This window comes from Meleagris gallopavo, chromosome Z (assembly GCF_905368555.1).
Source record: "Meleagris gallopavo chromosome Z, MGAL_WU_HG_1.1, whole genome shotgun sequence".
Lineage (NCBI taxonomy): Eukaryota > Metazoa > Chordata > Aves > Galliformes > Phasianidae > Meleagris > Meleagris gallopavo.
In genome coordinates this window covers 68,396,349-68,416,980 of record NC_139435.1, presented here as the reverse complement: position 1 = coordinate 68,416,980, position 20,632 = coordinate 68,396,349, and the positions used below count along the sequence as shown (strand labels likewise).

The 20,632-nt window shown below is 40.6% G+C and overlaps 2 protein-coding genes across 11 annotated transcripts in view; one reads left to right on the top strand and one right to left on the bottom strand.

Annotated features, from left to right (window-relative positions):
- LOC146542361 (uncharacterized) overlaps positions 1 to 13,977 on the bottom strand; it is a 66,828-nt gene extending 52,851 nt beyond the window's left edge. The window contains exon 1 of the mRNA XM_085214104.1: positions 13,846 to 13,977. Within this exon, the coding sequence (XP_085070230.1) occupies positions 13,846 to 13,977 (132 nt within the window). The remainder of the gene's footprint in view (positions 1 to 13,845) is intronic.
- The window catches only part of LINGO2 (leucine rich repeat and Ig domain containing 2), a 498,204-nt gene that overhangs the window by 346,437 nt on the left and 131,135 nt on the right, over positions 1 to 20,632 (top strand). The window lies entirely within an intron of this gene.

Genomic DNA, 20,632 nt, shown 5'->3' with positions numbered 1-20,632 from the left:
AAAATTACTATATTATTTCTTCGGATAGTGTTTTAATTTGATGTTCACTTGTATGAAATTTCCAGAATTACAGAATTGTAGAGGTTGTAAGGGACCTCTGGAGATTACCCAATCCAACCCTCCTGCTAAAGCAGATACCCTACAGTAGGTTACACAGGAAAGCATCCAGGTGAGTTTTGAATACCTCCAGAGAAGGAGATGCCACAATCTCTCTGGGCAGCCTGTTCCAGTGTTCTGACACCCTCAAAATAAAGAAGTTTTAACCTCACGTTCTTATAGAACTTCTTACATTCCGATCTAGGTTTTTTCCCCTTGTTCTGCCTCTGAACACCATTGAAAGGAGTCTGTCCCAATCTACTGGATTCCTACCCATTAGATATTTATAAGCATTAATAAGATCTCAGTCTCTGAAGAAGAGAATTTTTGCAGGCTGAACATTCCGAGGTCTCAGCCTTTCATCATAAGAGAGATACACCAGGCCCCTGATCATCTCTGTGGCCCTTCACTCGATGCTCTCCAGCAGTTTGCTGACCTTCATGAACTAAGGATTCCAGAAATAGATGCAGTACTCCAGGTGCAGTCTCATGGGGCAAAGAGAAGGGGGAGGATAACCTCCCTCAACCTGCTATCTCATGGTCAGCCTGTTGCCCATCAGTACAGTCAGATCCTTGTCTGCAGAGCTCCTTTCCAGCAGGTCATTCCTCATGTACTGATGTGTACAGTTACCCCTTTTCAGGTCTGCATTTGCCCTTGTGGTACTTCCTGAGGTTCCTCCTTGCTCAACTTTCCAGCCTGTCCAGTCTTGTTGGTTGGCAGCACAACCTTCTGGTGTGTCAGCCTCTCCTCCCAGCTTCGTATCATCAGCGAAATTTCTGGGGATGCACTCTATGCCTTCATCCAGGTCATTGATGAAAATGTTGAACAAGATCAAACCCAGTACTAATGCCTGGGGAAAAAGGCCTTTAACTGGATTCTGGGCTGCTGATGACAACACTCTGAGCTCTGTCAGTCAGCCAGTTCTCAATCCAACTCACTGTCCACTCATCTGTCCCAGACTTTCAAAGCTAACATACAAGGATGTATGAGAAACAGTATCAAAAGCCTTTCTGAAGGCAAGGTATACAACATCCTTCCCTCATTTACTCAGCTGGCCACATCATAGAAGGCTAGTAAGTTGGTCAAGCATGATTTCTCTGCTGACTACTCTTGATAAGCTTCTTCTCTTCCAGTCGCTTGGAAATCACATCCAGAATAACCTGCTTTCTCACCTTCACAGGGATGGAAGGTGAGGCTGACTGGCCTGTAGTTTGGCAGGTCATCCTTCTTCTTCTTTGTGAAGACTCAAGTGACATTGGCTTTTCTCCAATCTTCAGGCATCTCTGCTGTTCTTGCTGTTCTCCATGACCTTTCAAAAAGGTTTGGGAGAGACTTGGCAGTTACATCTGACAGCTCCCTCAGTACTCATGGATGCATCCCATCAGAGCCCATTGATTTGTGTGTGTGAAATTTACCTAGATAATCTCAGACCAGATCCTCCTCAACCAAGGGGAAGTCTTCCTTATTGCAGATTCACTCTCTTAGCTTCAAGTCTGGAATTCCAAGCAGTAAGAATGAAGCAAGGAAGGTATTCAGTAACTCAAAGTAGGAAAGTTTTTTCTCATCTTCATATGCCACTTCCTGTGTTCCAGTTTGTGCCTATTGCCTCTTGTCCTGTCCCTATGCCCCATCCTCTTGATATCCACTTTTCAGATATTTTTAAGCATTAAACCCCTTCCCAGTCTTCTCCAGGCTAAACCAGCCCAAGGTCTCAAAATTCTGGAAGTAAGTGTATTTTCTCATGTCAAGTCTGAGATGTTTTTAACTTTGGGCTAAAAATCTTTCTATCTTTTTACCAGAGCCACAGATACTATTTCTAAGGCTTGTGGATTTTTCGCCTTGTGTTTTTATTAGAAAGACAGTTCAAATTGTAACTTAAACTTTTTTTTTTTTTTTTTTTTGGCTTTTTGGCTTTTTGGTGAACATATGTTAAAAAAATACTGATAATCTATTTAAATTTGTGAATTAAGGAAATGGATTTCCAATTTCCAGTGTTTCTCTTTTTTTCTTCAGTGATTAATGAAATCAGTGATTAATGATCAGATATTGAAGGTCTCTTCAATTAGCACATGAACTGTAGAAGAGGGAACTTGACTTTCATCCTCTATTAAAATACTATGAACAGTGGAAGCAGAAATCACAACAAAATATGTTAACTCTTTCATTGCAATAATATCAAAAAGAATTATCACTGGTTACCTGTAATCCTACTAGTCTGGTAAGATTTCTATAGCTCTCTTCATCTATTCTATCTTAATTATATAATAATAGCTTACTAATGCCTTTTCTGAGATCATACAATATATAAACCATGTAGGTGATTTACACTAGTTTAGTATCCTTTAGAACTGAAATGGACCAAGAATGACCCACATGCTCAATTACTCTGTCTCAGTTGATGAATGGTAACATCTTAAATTGAACAAAAAAAAAAATTAATGATATGTATGTAGCCAAGAAGAATCTGTTCTAGTTCATAAGTAATTCAACAAAGAATGGCTTGTAAAGAGAGTTCAGAAAGGATAGAAGTCATTCCCATTTGTACACTGAGTCAACCAAACTGCTGTCATTGGTTTTTTATCTTGTAAAATGTAAGGCCTGAGAAAGACACTTGTCATTTTAAGAAAAGGCCAGATTAAATAGATCTTAGCTTGATTCATCTAAGCATTAAGATGTTTTCCTCTACGTTTCTTTCATCTTCTTAATAAAAAGGCAATGGCAGTTTTTTTACCTCAGGTTATTTCAAGACTTTACTTGAAATTTTTCAATGTAGTCTATTTGAAAAGCAATATGGTGAATTTTTGCTGTGCATACTTTTTCTTAAGAGTTGAACCAGTACTGCAGCGTCTAAGATAAGCAGCACCACAGCCCATGCACTATAGTATGAGTCAAAGAAAGTAGCAGAGAGGCTGAATCTTTGGATTTTCATTAAAGGCCAGCACAGAGTAGTGCTGCTGTGCAGACATTAATTCGCTTCTTTCTCAATCACTCCTACCTCAGAAGATGCACATTTTAATCATGCATAGCACAGGATTGTTCTAACTATTTTTTCTTCTTCTTCTTCTTTTTTTTTTTTTTTTTTTTTGGTCTTGTTTTAATAGCATGACATTTTCAAATGCTAATCAAAGCATGTGTTTACCACTATGCATATTTTACATAGGCAGAGCAAACTGATCTTTATACTGTGAAATAAACAATGGGGAACAGGAGTTTTGTTTTTTTCCCACATGTGAAGTATTTTATTTGACTGAAGAATAGCTGTTTAAGGAATATCTGATCTGAGTGTGCTGGGGATAGCTTTTAGCCAGTCATCAATGCTGTAAATTAATGTAAAGGATAGTAATCTAATTTGTTCTTGCTTGCAAATTTAGTCTCAAAACCTTTCTCACTTCCATTGTGCAACAGTGGCATTGGAAAGGTTTCAGGTGCATGGACATTCTTGCACAATTTCACATCTTCTTACCTCTGACTTCACTGTCAGAAATCAAAAAGCTGTACAAGGAGTTGTCTCTGTGACATGGAATTGTCCCCCTTTTGTTGGTTTTAAACCACTTTTATGGCCACAACCCAATCCTTTGTTTCAGCTCCTTGCTCTCCCACACAGTACCCATGCAATCTTAGGCTTACAGCATTGTCTCACCAAACCTTGTCTTGCCTGTCAAACACTGGTAACAGCACTTCTTGCTTCCCATTTTGACAGCAAGCAATTTGGGGTGGGGACTGTCTGATACTCTGTCTGCACAGCATTTGGCACAACAGGGCCTCACTGTTTGAAATCTGCATGCATTTGAAATGCAAGCAATAAAAAACAATATGTAATAAATCTTATCCAGGTTCTGCCGGAAGACTTCCCTTTCCAATGCTGTTTTAAGTGGTGGCAGTGAAGGCACTGTATTCAGCAGAAGAGGCAAACTTTCTGTCTACAAAGTGAGAGAGAAAAGATGCATTTTTTCTCAGTCTGGCATGAGCCTCACCTCTCACTGGGAGGATTGACTTTTATGGATTGAAGGGCAGTTTATTTTCAAGGCTCATTCAGCCTTGGCCTCTCAGCCATGGCTGCAATCAAGGATGTCAATCAGCATTAGCTGTAATTGTTTTATGATAGAGAACTGGAATGAGGCCACCAATTCATTTCCTACAGGCCACAAAGCAGCCATCTAATTGTCACAATTTTCAGTCATTGCTGACCTCAGGCAATTTCATGCAGTTATCTAGAGGTAAAAAGCTCCATATGTCATTACCTGGCAATAAAGCCATCTATGCTTCCAAATTCCAATTCTAAAAAGATATCTGGCCTTCCTGCGCTTCCTTATGCGCTTAAGGCAGCTGTTTAATACAACAACAGAGAAGCGTGACCAGGGAGGCCCAGATGCAGTCAGCCCAGCTGCCACCTGCCCCTTTGCAGAGTTTTTTTCTACTGTGTGGCTTAAGGAAAGAGAGTGGCTTCAAGTCACTTGAATCTCACCCAAAGAGGGAGGTAGTATTCATGAAAGCTGTTCAACAACTCACTGCAGAATGCTGTCTTGGGGACTGGTGTTCAGGGAGTATTAGCAAGCATCTTTCTGAAAACTTGATATTAGATTGAGATCTTGGCACTATCTTGATTCTAGGGGAAGCATTGGCTCTTGGAGAGTGAGGGAAAGGCCACTGTTTTTGTATGGATTTTGATTTTTTTTGACAGCGAAATGTTTGTAAAGTGGTTGGTTTTGCAGTTAGGTTTTGGTTAAGCTGTAAAAGATGTTTGAAAACCTTGCATCCATAGAGACATTTTGAAACATATCTTTGAATGGTACATCTGTCTAGTTCCTGTGTTACACTTATGTGATGCAGCAGTCAAGGCTTTCTAAAGATAACTTAATTGTCTTGAAAACTAAGATACTGATATTGCTGGTTATTCTTACTAGTTTTTTAATTGCAAAAAAGAATTCTAATAAAATGAGGAAGAATGGTTTGAGGAGGAAGATGCTATGCTGTGCAGTATAAAACAAAGCAGGATTTGAGCCTCAAATTATTTCGAGTAAACAGATTGCAATCCACATTGTACTTTAATTTTTTGTGTAACAGAGAAAAAGAAATCCAACTTAGAAAGCCTCAGAACACCTGGGGTTGATTATGTCTACATATGTCTACATATGTATTCCAAATTATTGATATTTTAAGTAGATATTTTGTCTCTCTTATGGGTAACAAGAATAACAGTGGAATAACATGCAAGAAGATAGATATCATCATAATAATTTCATTAGTTTTTTTTTTTAATTAAATTGAACACAAACTCAACCATACCACTGTGTTGTTCTACCTACTTTACTTGTTTTACATAATGTACCAAATTAATGATAGTAAATATAATTATCATCAATGTCAGAACAAAACAGTACATCACCATTAGCCCAAGAAAACAGTCAAAGTCTGGTTTGCAGCACCTAAAATTACTTGCATATTCTTCAAAAGAATTAAGCTATATTTGTCTCAGCAAATGATATGGAGGAGGCAGGGATGTACAAATCCACTATTTATAGTTGCTAGGAGAACACACCACAGATAGTATCCTTCCATGTGTATTTTGTTTATGGCCACTTCCAGAACAAGAACAGAGGCTTTCAGTGTCCCACTGGGCTTACGTAGGGGAGTATTTTCAGACTATAGGAAATGAAATTTTTTGGAAACTTCTCACCACTAGCTTCTAAATTTAAAGTGCAGATTTGCTGGATTTATTTTAATACATTTTGTTAGATCAAAAATATTGTACTTCCATATAGTATAGCCTTCTCTTTGCTCCACAGAGATGCTGTCTCGTTTTATTTTATTTATTTATTTTTATTCTTATTGTCTTGAATTTCGGATTTTCTGTGCCTTCAGACATGGGTTACTTTTGAAAAATGCAGTAGAATGAAAACAGGAAACCAACCAATGTTAATCCTTTTTGGAATATAAATAGGCAGAGCTTCTTGTCTGATAGCTCTGTGCACTGAAACTGAGCTTTCAGAGTCAAGCAGATATGCTATAATACAGCTTTTAGAATATTAGAAACGTTATGGTTGGAAAACTAAGTTAAATATCAATTTTAAAAATTTTATTGCCTCATCCCTGAATGGATTTTTTATATCTTTTAATGGAAAAATAGCAATTGAACTAATTTCTGCTTAATCTTGTAAAATGCTAAATGATTTCTGATTGGCAGGGATGGATCAGGAGTGACAGGAGTGATAAATCAGATTAAACAATATTTTTGGTGACTCAGGTCATTCTTTGCCTACTGCTTTTCTTTTGTTACTTTCTTTCTAGTCAAATACATGGAAATCAAGGCTGGATGATTTTTTCAAACTAATAGAGAATTACAAGAAGCTTTATGTGTATTTTATGTGTATTTTGAGTAGCTGACGAATTAAAAGTGGAAAGAGTGCAAATTCAGATTTTTGTCTTTTTTGAGACCAAAAAGTGTTCCAGTTGATTTCATCAGCAAGACATTCTGAAGTCTCTGATACAGTAGCGCAATACAACACAGGCTGGAACAAGAGATGTTCATTTTTCTCCCTCAGGCCTTATCTCCTCAAAGTTGTTCTTTCTTAGAACTTGGGCAATACTTTTATGAACAAATCTCTGGACTGGAACTGAACCGTAGCTCAGGAAACTCATGCTGGTTTAGATTAAGGATACAACAAAGAATATTTTTATTAAGAATCATAAAATGTGAAAGACAAGGAGAAGTGATAGAAAAGTCTACAAGGGCTACATCTACTATGTCATTTGTAGCTCAAGAAGGCACATGTATAGTCTTGCTTGAGTAATCATGGCAGTATGCTTTTCAGTGCTTTTCAGCAGTCATGCTCACATGTTCCATCTTGTCTCTTCATTGTCTTGTTGGCCTGCCCACTGCATCATTTATTATTAAAGATGCTTTGGAGCTGCAAGTGCCCATGACTTCAAGCCTAAGAATCTTAATTAACATCCCTGATTTCCACTCTGACAGCCAAGCCCCATCACTCCCAGATTGAGAGGCTCTTTCCACAACTTCATTGCTAATTTACTTCATGTTGGTAGTCAAACAGTATCTGTATGCAAAAAGATGTCTGAACCAGAGAATAGGTTTTACATGAGGAAGATAAACAGTTTTCCTGCCCAGATTGAAAGCAAAGATGTTTGCAGCTTCCTCCAGTTTTGATTTGGATCTACAAACATAAAAATATCACAGGGCACTGGCAAAAATGGGATTCTTTTCCACATAATGCAGTGATGAGTAGACTTCCAGTCTGAGAGCAGGAACTGAGGTTTGGAAAAAGAGATCCTTCCTCTACTCATTTAAGAAAATGGCTTCATATTCTGCTATTTATGCAGTCCTTTATATCCAGATAAAAGCAGGTATAAAATGCAATCAGTTCAGTCTTGTTCTCTTACATCTGCTTTGTACAGACATAAATCATGCATGAGTTGCTTACTAGGGAAGAATCAGGTCTGAAATATCTATGTTTTATGAACTTCAGTAGGTTTCTGTGAGTCAAAGCTGAGCTGGGAGAAAATAAACTGTTAGTCTGAACGCTGGGGAAAAAACAGTACTACAAGGAATTCCAAACATTGCAATCTGTTGTGTGAAGTGTCTCTTGAGCTTTGTCAAAAGTGATTTGAAATGTCACCTGCCCGAGTTCCCAATCCTCCATCATTAATCCTTTCTGGGACAACGTTAGCCTTGCTCCCCTCCCCATCACCAAACAGAGAAAGAGGACATGAATGTGCTGCAAAAATCCTTTGCCTTCTGCTCTTTCAAATAAAAGACACAGTACAACTTGCAGCCTTTCATTTTTTGAAGATATGTCTGACCACAATCTTTTCTGTTTCTCACACGTGCAGAAGTTAATTTTGAAGAACAGGCACTGAACCAGGGGAGAGGGAAGGGGAGGGCAGAGTCTCAGCCTTCCTTTGGTGTCTCTTTCATGGAAGCTGCTGAGTTTCACAGCTTATAAAAAATTCATCACATTGTTTGAAGAATAAAACAACATGTATATGTCTGCTCCCAGTCTTTCGGAAAGAGAGAAATTCCTCCTGGATATGATTTATATTCATTGTGCAAGCTTTCTTGTGGTTAGAAAGTCAGTGAGAATAAAGATAGGGTGAAAAAATGGTTTGAAAAAGATGTTCTGTGTTGTAGCTCACAGCTTTCATCATGCTGCAGAAATCTGATTTATTTTCATACTTCACTAACAAGGCTCTCTAGTGAGATGGATGTTAATCTCCACAGACTGTTCTTCCCCTGGAAAAAAACTAAATTCCTAGAAGATATTTTTTAACAAGCTATAAGGAGTTGCATATGCTTATCTGTGCATCGAGTTAAAATGAAGGCAGCCAACTTCTTAAGACATTTTCACAGTACATGTTAAAGAGGAAAAAAAGCAATAAGAAGTAAGGAGTACTCGCAGAAATATTCTTACAGGCTGTTGCCTCTTAATTCCTATTTTTTCCTTCTTGAGTCCTTTCTGCTCTATCAATTTCCAGTACTCTATTTTTGTTTGCTCTTTGATCTGTGCTAGGGATAGGAGGAAGAAGGTTTCAAAAGGAGGCGGTGACAGCAGCAGTGGCACCTTCCCACAGCTTCCTTGTCTGCTGCTCAATAGTTGTCAAACATACATGTACAAATGGATCTTTATTCTTGATTCATAAGTCCCTTAGTACTGTGGCCTTGTTTCTTTATTTCTCCAGTCTGAGCAATTAGATTTCTCTTCTGTGAGGGAAAACCACTTCCACAGATAGGCACAGGAATTTGTAGTTTTTTGGTTTTGTTAGTTGTTACATTGTGCCTACTCAGTGTTCCTTAGGAAATCTCTCTGAAGCCAGTGGAAAAAAAAAAAAAAAAAAAAAAAAAGTGACAGCATACTTTTCACCATGCCCTTAATCTTATTATTGGAGCAATGGTCCATGCTATCCCTACTCCTGGAATAATTCACCTTAATTTCTTGCATCATTTAGTGCCTGTCATCCTCCAAATTTCACCCAACAATCTCTTTTGCTCCTGAGAATTCCCCTTTTTTTTTTGTTGCTATTCAAACCTAGATCTTCTGCCCTAGCTAAAAAGGGTTTTCAAATGACAAAAATGATATGTGTCTTTAGGTCACTCCGTTTATTTGGTAACATTAAATCATATGGTTCTTGTGTCACTATCACCCACTCCATTGAAACATGGTGTAAGTTGATATGCTTTATGGCTAGTACAGATGTCAAGGCTTGGGAATGCGATTTCTGGTGGTGTCTGGTTGTTTCAGCAGTCATCCTCAGAGGAGGATGACAGGCACTAAGCAGTTCCTTATGGTCACCACGGCTAGCTCAATACCTTTCAATGAGAATTTCTGCGTCCCAATATATCCTGGAATAGAGGAAGAATAAAATTCCTCTGTGATCATTTTCTGTGTCAGACAGCTGTAGTTCTAGTTTTATTCTTCCACTGTAATTTGAGCTTGCTTTGGGAAAACTAATTCAGTGCAGGTGTAAATATTCAGTGATAACAGGAGATAATAATTCTAAATGTGAAAATATGGTGCTGGGTAGAAGGAAGAACGCATAGTGCTCTGATGCTGTGAAAGCATCAGGGTCTATATGGTTTGGAGCCTGTGGAAATAACTCTAGAGAAAAATAATTGCCTACTTCAGAAATATTTCTATGGTATGTTAGTTTTTATACCTTTTTTATGTAATATAGTGATATTTGTGCTATCATGATATCTTGGCCGTGGTCCAGGGTCTCTTATGCTAGGTGATGTGCAAACAAAGAATAAGAACTCTCTTCCCTGTGGTGTTTACAGTGTGCATTTAAGATGAGACAACGGTTGGAAACAGACATGCTGAGGGAGTACAAGGCAGTGAGGCAGTACTGATCAATACACAAGGTAGTGATCTCAGCAGTCCCTAATTGATGCTATGGTTTTGCTCAAGTAGTACAGCAAAGTAGAGTTTTAAGGAAGCTTTGAAAGTGCTCTCAGGCAGTTCTAAAGTTTTGAGAGAAAGCATAGAAAGAGATGTACATCTATTAGGTAGAGTAAAATCTGTAAGTGAGGAGAAGATAATTATATGGAATTAAAACAATTTTCCGTAGTGATAGGGCAGTGCAAGAGGCAGCCTGAACTGAAATGCTCTGCAGCTACTACTAACGATAAGAGAGGCTGGGCATAATAAATTTTTAAGGTTTGAGAATTTTACAGAACATCAAAGGTTACAAAAGAGGTTTACATCAAAGGTTACAAAGAAATCCCAGACACCTACAGAATACCTGAAAAGGCTCTGCAAGCTCTTCTGCCTGGAGATGGGCTGTTATTACACTCTTGATTCTCGAATTTCTCTGTCTATGAGCCAGTTCTCATATGCATAGCTATGAAATAGCAGAAACAGGGCTGTACTGTCAGCCAGAGGGGCAGAATTCTGGTTCGAAGACAACAGCTTTTGTGACAGTAAGTGGTAAAAAGTCCTTTGCCGTTTATATAAAATAAATATAGTAGAAAGAATTTGGGCATGCTTTTTTTTTAAGGAAGAAAAAAGTCTTGAGGTCAAAGTATCTGAAAATGCCACCATCACTCTATGTGGTATCTTTTTTAACAAAGTCGAGAACCATATTTTAATTTTATGCAGAAGGAAAAAAAAAGATTATATCCCTTTTAGCCTCAGCAAAACACCATATTTTTATGGAAAATGTGCATGCTAATTTTTGTCTTATTGCTTATTTAGCATACAGCTGTGACTGAGTGACACTTTGAGGGAAGCTTCATTTAGAAGGAAAAAAATAGCTCCACAGACAGTAAGACTTCTCAAGTTCTTTCTAGGCAAGTTATAGAATAGATACAGAAGGAAAATTTCCATGGTGGTTGTTTAATAACTTCTGAGCCATTAACATCAACAAAATCAGACACCTTTGCCACTTAAAGTCAAAATTAATATATTTCTCTAGTAATATTTACTCAGTATTGAGATTTAGCAACCAGCTTATTCAATATCAATGCAGTTTTTTAACTTAGAAACATATTAAAATGTGTACTGAGACTTCTGAATTTAAACGCTAAATTCTAGACTTGCTGACAGCACAGAAATCACAGAAAACTTGAAACTACTTTTCAGTTGATCTGAAAACAATTCATTTACACTTCTAAGACAGGTTTCTGATTTTGTTTCATTTTCTTGCTGTGGGATAAAGTCAGAATTTTTCTGCCATGCCCATTCAGTTCCTTAAAAATAATTAAAATATTATGAAGTGGAGAGAAGAACATTCTTATTAGTAAGACAGATATTTATTCTGCCTATTTGAAGCTCAATTTAAGTGTGCTGCCTGTGAATAAAAAATAAAAAGCCTATGTAATGTTAATGATCAGGGAAGATTTTTATTTCTGAGTGAAAGAATTATAGCTCGTCTTTTCTTTAATAGGAACAGTAAGTAAAAATAATTATTCATTATTCATGCATGCTTGCCATCTCATTAGATATTTGATGTAAAAATCTCTCCAACAAAAACTTTAAGTAGTCTTTTTTTTTTTTTTTTTTCCTTTTTTTGCAAGGTTAGACTGAATAATTTTTATGATTTCCATTAGGCCTTAGAATTTGATCATTCAATCAACCTACTTCAATACAGGAAGTCTCTTATACTTCATTAATTTAGTGATGCTTCTTGGTTTGTGCCATCATTGTTTAAAGAAAAATAAAGTGTTCTTATTTAAAAAAAAAAAAAAAAAGTGGGGTGTGGGGGAGAAGAAAAGAAGAAAAAAAGTTCCTTCCGTCTTCTCTTTCTTCTCAGGCTTGGCTTAGCCTTGCAGCAAACCTCACATGCAGACAAGGCAGAGAACCTTAAAGAACAGAAACAAGAGGTGCCTGTGCAGACTGGCAGTTCTTGAAGAAACATCAGTTTCCTTCCTGATCAAGAGTGAATTAGTAATTTTTTCTTTGTTTTTACACACAATTTTAATTTAATTCAATTCCCGAGATCTTGAGGAGCTATCCTGGAAACCAACTTGTTTCTCTTTACTTTGTCTAAAGAAGAGCTCACGAAGGGTCTGGGGGATATTAGGAATGTTCTTTGCCTACTAATTTGAGGACTCTTTATTATCAGTTAAGATGGATCTAAAATTTTTATAAATTAAGGCATGTGAGCTTTAATTTACATAGGTGAAATGCAGGGTTCAGAAACTTCTCCAAGTGCTTAAAATTCGTTTTTAAAAAGGTCCTTGAAATGGCTGACATGCACTTGAGCAGATAAGAATCCAATGCCCAATCATGCAGAACTGTTTGTCTGTCACTGTGGAATGCAGAATCATGGATCATACAGTCTTACCTCAATAGCCTATTGTTGTATATCAATAGCAACACTTTGAAATATCCATTTATAGGCAACATTTTGTAGGTAACATTTATAGTTACTGATTGCTGAAGATTTACTCCATGGGAAATGGATATCACAGTGCTTAGGGTAACAGAAATGGTGGGAATTCCCTCCCTACAGTGAAAAAGGAAGATCAGTAAGGGAGCCGTAAGCTACTTTTGTGTCTTGAGATAAAGCCAAGCCTTTCCACCATTTGAAGTAAACATATTGAAGCTGCTGAAGTCTAGGATGGAGACAAGGTGAGAAAGTGGTGTAAATGAACTCTTGTGATCATTCTCCACCTGGCCATTGTATTCTTACAGGGTGCCTTCAATGTAATTTAATTCTGTTTCCACTAAAGGCAAGAGCTAAATAAATTCAGTGGTTGGAAATCAAAGTGCTGAAGAGTGTATAAGCTCTCATGTGATTCATAAGGACCAAAAGAAAAGGGTGCTGGGCTTTGAAAGAGTGTAGCTATGATATTCTGCCATTTAGGACTGCTAAGTAAACTAAATAGAGAAGCAAAGCCTGAGTGTTGATGATTAACACTTTAAAGTAAACTAAGTAATTATCCAAATTAATATTTTGCGCTTGATTCTGTGATTATGGATTTTGGTTTATTGAGGGACCTGCTTGAACTTGGAGGAACCAGAATGGAATGGAATATAAAGTCCTAATTTTGGAAAGGTGGGACAAATATGTTTTCTTCGTAGAGGGGAAATGTCTTGTCCCTGCTGAATTTTTATTCTTTTGTGTTGCTAATCTCCACACAATTCCAGCCCAGCTTATCAGCGCCCTTATCGTCTGCACTCACCTAGCACAGTGACACAAGAAACGAACACCACAGGGTGTAGCTCAAGCACTAATTTAATGCTGCGCAACAACTACCTATATACCTTGACACGTGACCACCCATGAACCTGTGACCCATCAAGTACCACCCAGAACCACCCCCTGTAACTACCACACACACTGTGTACCACCCACATCTCTCCCTATGTCATGCTACCATGTCCCCTACTTTCTACTATTGTTTCCCTCAGTCATTAAAACAAGAATAGTTCATAGATGTGCAGATATACTGGATCCGCTGAAAAATTAGTCCTTATCTACGGGTGTCGTTGAGTAGAACCCTTTCCAACATCTGCCACTGGGGGATTCTCCAGGGGCAAGGTCTCCTCTGTTGTTGGATTATCAGTCTGGCAAGAAGACTAGATTCCCAGGTCGTGCCTTCCTTAACATCGAGAGCGACGCCTCTGCAGGTGCCATTGTGCGTACTATTATCAAGGAGTGTTAACTAGGATCAGCCTTAAGATGTTCAGCTTCTTGTGGTGCGCTGTCCAAAGAGGAAGAATGGGTAGCCAATCGCCATCTTCAGACTGTCTTGTCTGCCGCTGTCTCGGCTGGACTGAGGGCTGGCTTTACCCATTTTGCAGGGATCCAGCACAGGCCACCACTACCTCCCACACACACACACGTACCCACGCCCAAGCACCAAGAGCGGCTGGGACTATTTTGACCATACCCCATCCAGATCTTGAACGTCTTCAATCGCATGCCGATCCTCCCCAAAATCATGATCACCTCTTCAATGTTCCAAGTGGTTCAAACTGTATAGAGCTCTTAATAACAACGCCCAGGAGCACAGTTCCTCCCCGGGAATCTCTCCCCCCTCTCTAAGAGCCGTAAGACACGCTTTCAGTGTGGCATGCGTCCACTCGATAATGGCCTGACTGGTGCTGTTGCCAGCTATTCCTATGACGTGCTCGATGCCCCACAGTTTTCACCAGGAGCAGAACACGGCACTGTGATAACCTGGCCCGTTATCAGTTTTTAGGCGTTGCGGCACACCAAGACCCGCCACTGCTTGACGCAAGGCTTGCACACAGTGTCAAGCTGTTTGAGCTATTAATGCAATAGCCCATATCATTCCACTGCAAGTATCTACCACAACATGTAGATACTTCTGGTGCCCAAATGGTATGTACTCGGTTACGTCCGCTTGCCACAACTCTAGGGGATGCAACCCTCACGGGTTCACCCCTGAATGTAGCATTGGTAAGTTAGCGGAACAGGCCAAGCAAGCTGCCATGATCTGCTTAGCAGCAGGCAGCAGTAAGTTGTAAAGGCAAGCGAGGGCCAACGCACTTTGGTGATATAGCTGGTGCGAATGCTCTGCAGCCGTGGCTGTGTCTATGTTAGCCGTGTAACATGCTGCATCAGCCAGCTTGTTGCCCTCTGAGATAAAGCCAGACAACTCTGAGTGACTGTTGACATGCATGAAGAAGACAGGAGCCATGCGCAGGGACAGCACATTACAGAAGGCAACTGCGGTGGGAATAGTGCCCCCAGTACAGTCCCTGCACAACATAGCCATGCGAAAGCAATACTGGCTATCAGTTACCACATTCACAGGTTCTGCCTCGCTAAGTTGCAAAGCTAGCAGCACCGCCTTCAGCTCTAGTTGTTGGATAGATGTGTCTGGGCAGATCTCAACCCGTTTGCACCACTGCCTCCCATTGTGCCACACCACATCATATTTCCCAGTTTTCCCTGAAGTGTTTGTGAAAAGGGTATGACCCGGTAGTGACTGATCACTGACTGGAACCCATAGTATAACTGTCACCAGCTTACCTAGCGTCCCCAGTGAGGTAGTTTGCACTGCTCTTACCTCACCGAAAAAACCCTCCAAACTGGCTTGTACAACAGGACTATTCTGAAGATATTGCACCCAAACGTCCCCTGCAATTTCAATGGACACAGACTCGGGCTCCTCCCCCATGAGAGTGGTAACCTTTTGCCAGACCCAATAAATGGCTTGACTAATAAGAGTGACCCACTGTGGCAAAGCACCTTTGGACAGTGCCACATAGCCCCATAAGATTGGTTGCTGTATTCCCCTTTGATGTAACACTACTATGGCTCCCTCCCGCTGTAAACCAATGTGACTTCATAGTCTCTCCCTTGGGACCCGATGATAGAGCGCTGCGGATTGCATGCAAGACAACAGAGGAGAGATGATACGCTTTTGTTGTGATGATAATTCTCGTGGAGCTGCTAGATCTGTATCACCTTTGAGATCATTGGTTAGGATTTTCATATCTGCCAGCGCCAATGGCACGAACTGTCAGAGCCATTGTATAGCCCCTATGAGAACCTGTAAGTCATTCAGGGTTGTCACGGCTATATCCACCAAGATGACCTTCTGCAGCTGAATCAGATGATTCGCCACCAGGGTACCTAAATATTTTATAGGAAACATTCTTTGAGTCTTGTCCTCCCCCACTTTGAGGCCTCTTGCTAACGAGCCCTCCCAAAGGTCCTTTTCTATGTCAAGCGTTAATTTTTCCCCGGCTACCAAAATGTCATCCATATAGTGACACATCATGAGTTGTGGGTACTTCTCTCGAAAGGGTCTCAGGGCCAAGGTAACATACATTTGGCAAATGGTGAGGGAATTTTTCATACCTTGTGGTAGTACAGTCTATTGGTACCACCTTGCCAGTTCTGCATTATTAACGGCTAGGACCGTCATGGCGAACCTAGGCGAATCAGGAATGCTAAAGTAGCAATCCTTCAGGTCAACTAGCAGACACTGCCAGGAGTCAGGCACCTTGGATGGTAAAGGTAATCCCAGCTGTAAAGGCCCCGTATCCTGCAAAACTGCATTGATTCCTCGTAAATCGTGCAGCAATCGCCAGTGACCTGACTTCTTTTTGATTACAAAAATAGGGCAATTCCATGGGCTTGTGGATGGTACCAAATGTCCCATAGCAACCTCCTGATCGACTAATTCGTTAACAGCTTTCAATTTTTCCAGAGCGAAGGGCCACTGAGAAATCCATACTGGGTCATCACTTTTCCAGCAGGTTACTTTCCCAGCGGCCCCAACTAAAAATCTGGACCAGCATCTAACTTGCCTTCAATGGAAATGCGCGCACCGACAGCAGTAAGTGCCCAAGAAGCGGAATCGGAATGTCCATGACATATGGCTGAATTGGGCTCAACTCCTTCCAGCTGCCGCCGTCATCTTGATAACTAAGAATAAGAGGGACATTACGCTGTCCCACCAAAATCTCGCCAACCCCTCTAACCATGACCGTGGACGCCGCCACAGGCCATCGCACTGGCCACTTCCCCACGGGCATGGCAGTCACATCCGCGCCTGAATCCAACAACATTGTCAACAATACTGTGATGCGAACCTGAATTCAAATGAGAGGTCTATTTTTACCCAGCTCAAGAGAGAGGGCCATAAGCGGAAGTCCCGTCTGCAGCGTAGGCAAACAGCCAGTTGCCCTAGCCAGGATCTGACTGCCATTTGTAGACTGAAAAGGTACTTCCACCCCCAGATCTAGTGCCCCTGCCCCAACTACAATGGTTCCAGGTGTCACCGGCTGTTCTAGTGTTTTACAGCTCCATGTTTGGGACAGCAGGGGACCTTCTTTGACCTTTAATTGTGCCCCTGATCCGGCCACGGTACTCCCCATGAGAGCTGAGCCGTTCCGATGTTCTCCTTTGGGACAATTGTACTGCGCTGCTGAGAGCCATGTCCCGCCCTCGCCCCAGCTGATTAATTTCCCTAATATCTATTTGGGCAGATGCAAGCTACATGAGGTCCGCCACACACCCAACAGGTTAATGATCTCTGTGTAGCCTGTGTTCGAGTTGAACATTCCTTATGGATATGGCCCGACTTCCTGCACCAATAGCACTGCGCTCTACCTAAAACTACCTGCTATAAAGCCACCAGAAGAGGCGCCTGTTCCACATGCCTACTGTGCTGAATTCCCCGTTCTATCAATTCTGCTGCTGAAGCTGTGGCTGGCAAACGGTCTAACACGTGTTTATACTCCAGTGTTGCCCCAGTAGCCCTCCAATTAGACGCCGCGGGAGGCCACACAGGTGCTGCCCAAGGCACATCATCCTCCGCCCCTGACGTGGCCCCCCTGGCCCCGCCGCTCCTTCCACATGTATCCATTCCCAACTCCTCCTTCTGTAGCCCAGCCTTTGACTCTGCCTTGCCGCCATGTTCAATTTCGGCTGCATCCTCCTGCCCCCCCCTTTGCAGGCTCCAGACCCCGCTTCACAGGTTCCACTCCCCCCTTCCCAGGCTCCTTCTCTGATTCCTCACCTCTCTCCGTAAGCTGACCTAGCACCAATTCCCGAGCCATACGCCAACACCGCTCCTCCGTTCCCACTGCTTTAAGAGCTCTTTCTAAGCTTCCCAAGGTAGCAGCGATATCCGCTGCTCCTTTCGTTCCCAGCTTAACTTCCTCCCACAATTCCTCTGCCGCCTTATCTAAATTTCTGCAGGATAAGCATTCCGTAGGAGTACTCCCGTAACCACAGCACTGAACCCAATTAATCAACGCTGTTAGGGCTTTCGACAACAGCTAGACCCCTGCCTGCTTTCCTAGCACCTTCAGCATACACACCAGTTGCTGCACAGAAGCCATAACGTGAGCTGCTACCCTCTTACCCGTGTGCGCACACCTCATCACGTCGGGGTTACCAATTGTTGCTAACCTCCACGCAATTCCAGCCCAACTAACCACATCCTATCAGCGCCCTTATTGTCTGCACTCACCCAGCACAGGGACACAAGAGACACACGCCATAGGGTGTAGCTCAAGTGCCAATTTAATGCTGTGCAACAACTACCTATACCTTGACACGTGACCGCCCCGTGAACTCATGACCCATCCAGTACCACCCAGAACAACCCCCTTTAATTACCACCCACCTTAGCCCAAATACCACCCTTGCCGAGTACCGCCCACATTTTGGAAGATATATTGAAGCATGAAAGAAATATGTTGTTTTGAAAATTGGTATTTGCTTCAGTGCCTTCATAGAGAAGGACCACTGCCCCTCTTTTCCAGAAAGTCTGCATCAGTCAATGATTTTATATTCTCAGTTGCTCTACTTTAATAAGTCCCACGTCCTTCTAAAGTACTGGCTAGTTTGATGGCAGCACTGCAGCTAGCACAGAGACTGTCATGCTTTTTTAGTTCAAGCTCTGATGTTCCAAGTGTAGAGAAGTGTTGACTCAAATCAAATTTCTACTTCTAATTTAGCATTGAAAGGGTGCCAGATTTTGTCACAAGCCTTTGAAACTGATCTTGTATAAGAGCGAATCTTCAAGCCTTCTTGTAATTCTGTAAAGAAATTTCTCGTCATACTGACGAACAGTTATGAATGATCTTGGTTGAAGAAAGGGAAGTTATTTTGACTGAATGGATTTTTAATCCTTCCCTACTTCATTTTTCATTGATATACCTCTAAGTAATTAATTTAGTTATTAATTAATAGTTAATCAACTAAACACAGGGATTTTAGACAGATAAGTGACATATTGATTCTTTAGCAAATATCTTATTGTCCATGCATGTGTATCTATATGCCAAAATTTTTGTTGTCATCAACTCTTAGAAAACTGAATGAATAGAATGAAACATGCCACAGACTCCCTAATGGCAAGACATTTTTTGTCTGTTTTATCTGCATGCTGTTGTCGGCAGTAAGATCTGAGTTTTGTTCGGATTTAATGGCTTGAAATTAAAATTAAAAAATATATCTCTCCCTATTCTTGCTTTATATTTATGGTTTTTTTAGTTACAATTAAGGCTTAGTGGTTTATCAACAGTGGTGCCAACATTAGTCACTGCTCATGCATTTGGTTTATGACCACAGCAAAAACAGTTGGGTAGTTCTTAAGCTGGCCTGCTACAAGCACATAGCAGAGAAATTCTTCCCAGAGCTACACAAATGATAAGCTTTTGTTTTGCTGAGTCTTCAACAAGCTCCTAGGTGCTCTGTCTCCTCTCTTTCTTCTTGAGAAACAGCTATAGGAAGATTGATCTTGCATTTAGTTATGAAGTCTTCCTGCAGTTTGGGCAGAGCAAATGCTGGCTTACTCCTTACAGGGAGTCCTACTGAAATCTGTCTTACTTACTATTTGTAGGCATAATCCAGCACTTATTTTTATTTCTACCCATGTTTTTTTTATTAGAAAAAAAACCTGTGCTTCACATGCTCTGCATTTTGCCATTGACTGTGTTGATATTTACAGTATTGCCCGCCAATTTATCAGAATCCCAATAGGGGAAGGAAGCCGCTACTTAAATTTTCCCCTCTAGCCCAAATTTGGTGCTATTAGCTTATCAGGGAGTAGAAACAGATTAAAATTGCTTTGATTTCAGCTTCATTGCAAAAGTCTCCAAAAAACAGTGTACTTTGTAAAATCACAGAGGTGAGTAACTGCAGACATACTTGCAAAAGTGCAGCTGGGTACATGATGGTATGAATCAAAGATAAGAGTTTAACAAAGTGCTGAGATAGGATCTCAGGTAACCGTTCCTTCTGTGGCAAGCTATATCAGGAGGCAAAAAAGAAATTATTCTTCTTTTCAGCCAGTGGTTGGATGTTTTATTTATCTGAAGCTCTGAGGATTTGAAAATGCAGGTCAGCTTGTCTGCTGTGCAGTACTTATATGACTCTTGCACAAAGCAGGTTGTTAGTTGTCTTAAATGGCTGGACAGTAAGGGTTTTCTTGCTTCTACAAGACTTAGCTGCTATGTGTATAACTCCTGCTGAGGAGGGTGACTGTTGTCATACCGTCATATCTGTGAAGCAGTACTCAAGGACAGTGTAAGTCTGTTGATAGTTTTGAAATTAAAACATATGTAGTGTTGGCCTTATGTGAAAAGGACTTATTTAAAAACTGCACTCCCCAGAATAGTGTGAGCAATTCATGTACAGGCTAGCAATATTGTACCTGTTGTTGCTTTGTAGACAGAAGATCAATGAGAATGAGTAACTTGAAAAGCTAACAACCCTTTGATGCCCACTGTTGAGAAGAGCCAGAGAATTGACTTTGCACTGAGAGAATCACAGGAGAACTTGGTATCTGTCTTTATTCATTACTGATGTCAGTGGGCGGTAACTAGGTAGACATACTTGAGAAATAATTATGCTTTATATAACCATTCCCACCTGTAGTGTCAAGGCTCTAGACTTGTTGTATCTCATTTATGTCTGATAAGGTAGAAAATTTGTCCCAGATTGCTTCTTTGTTAGAAGTGAACAGCTAGAACACCTTTGGCGATCAATATCTTTCTTTAGCGCTAAATGAGAGACAAAATAGAACTTGTTAAGGATGCATGAAAATAAATTGCTAACACATCTCTGTACTTGTAAAATTGACCTA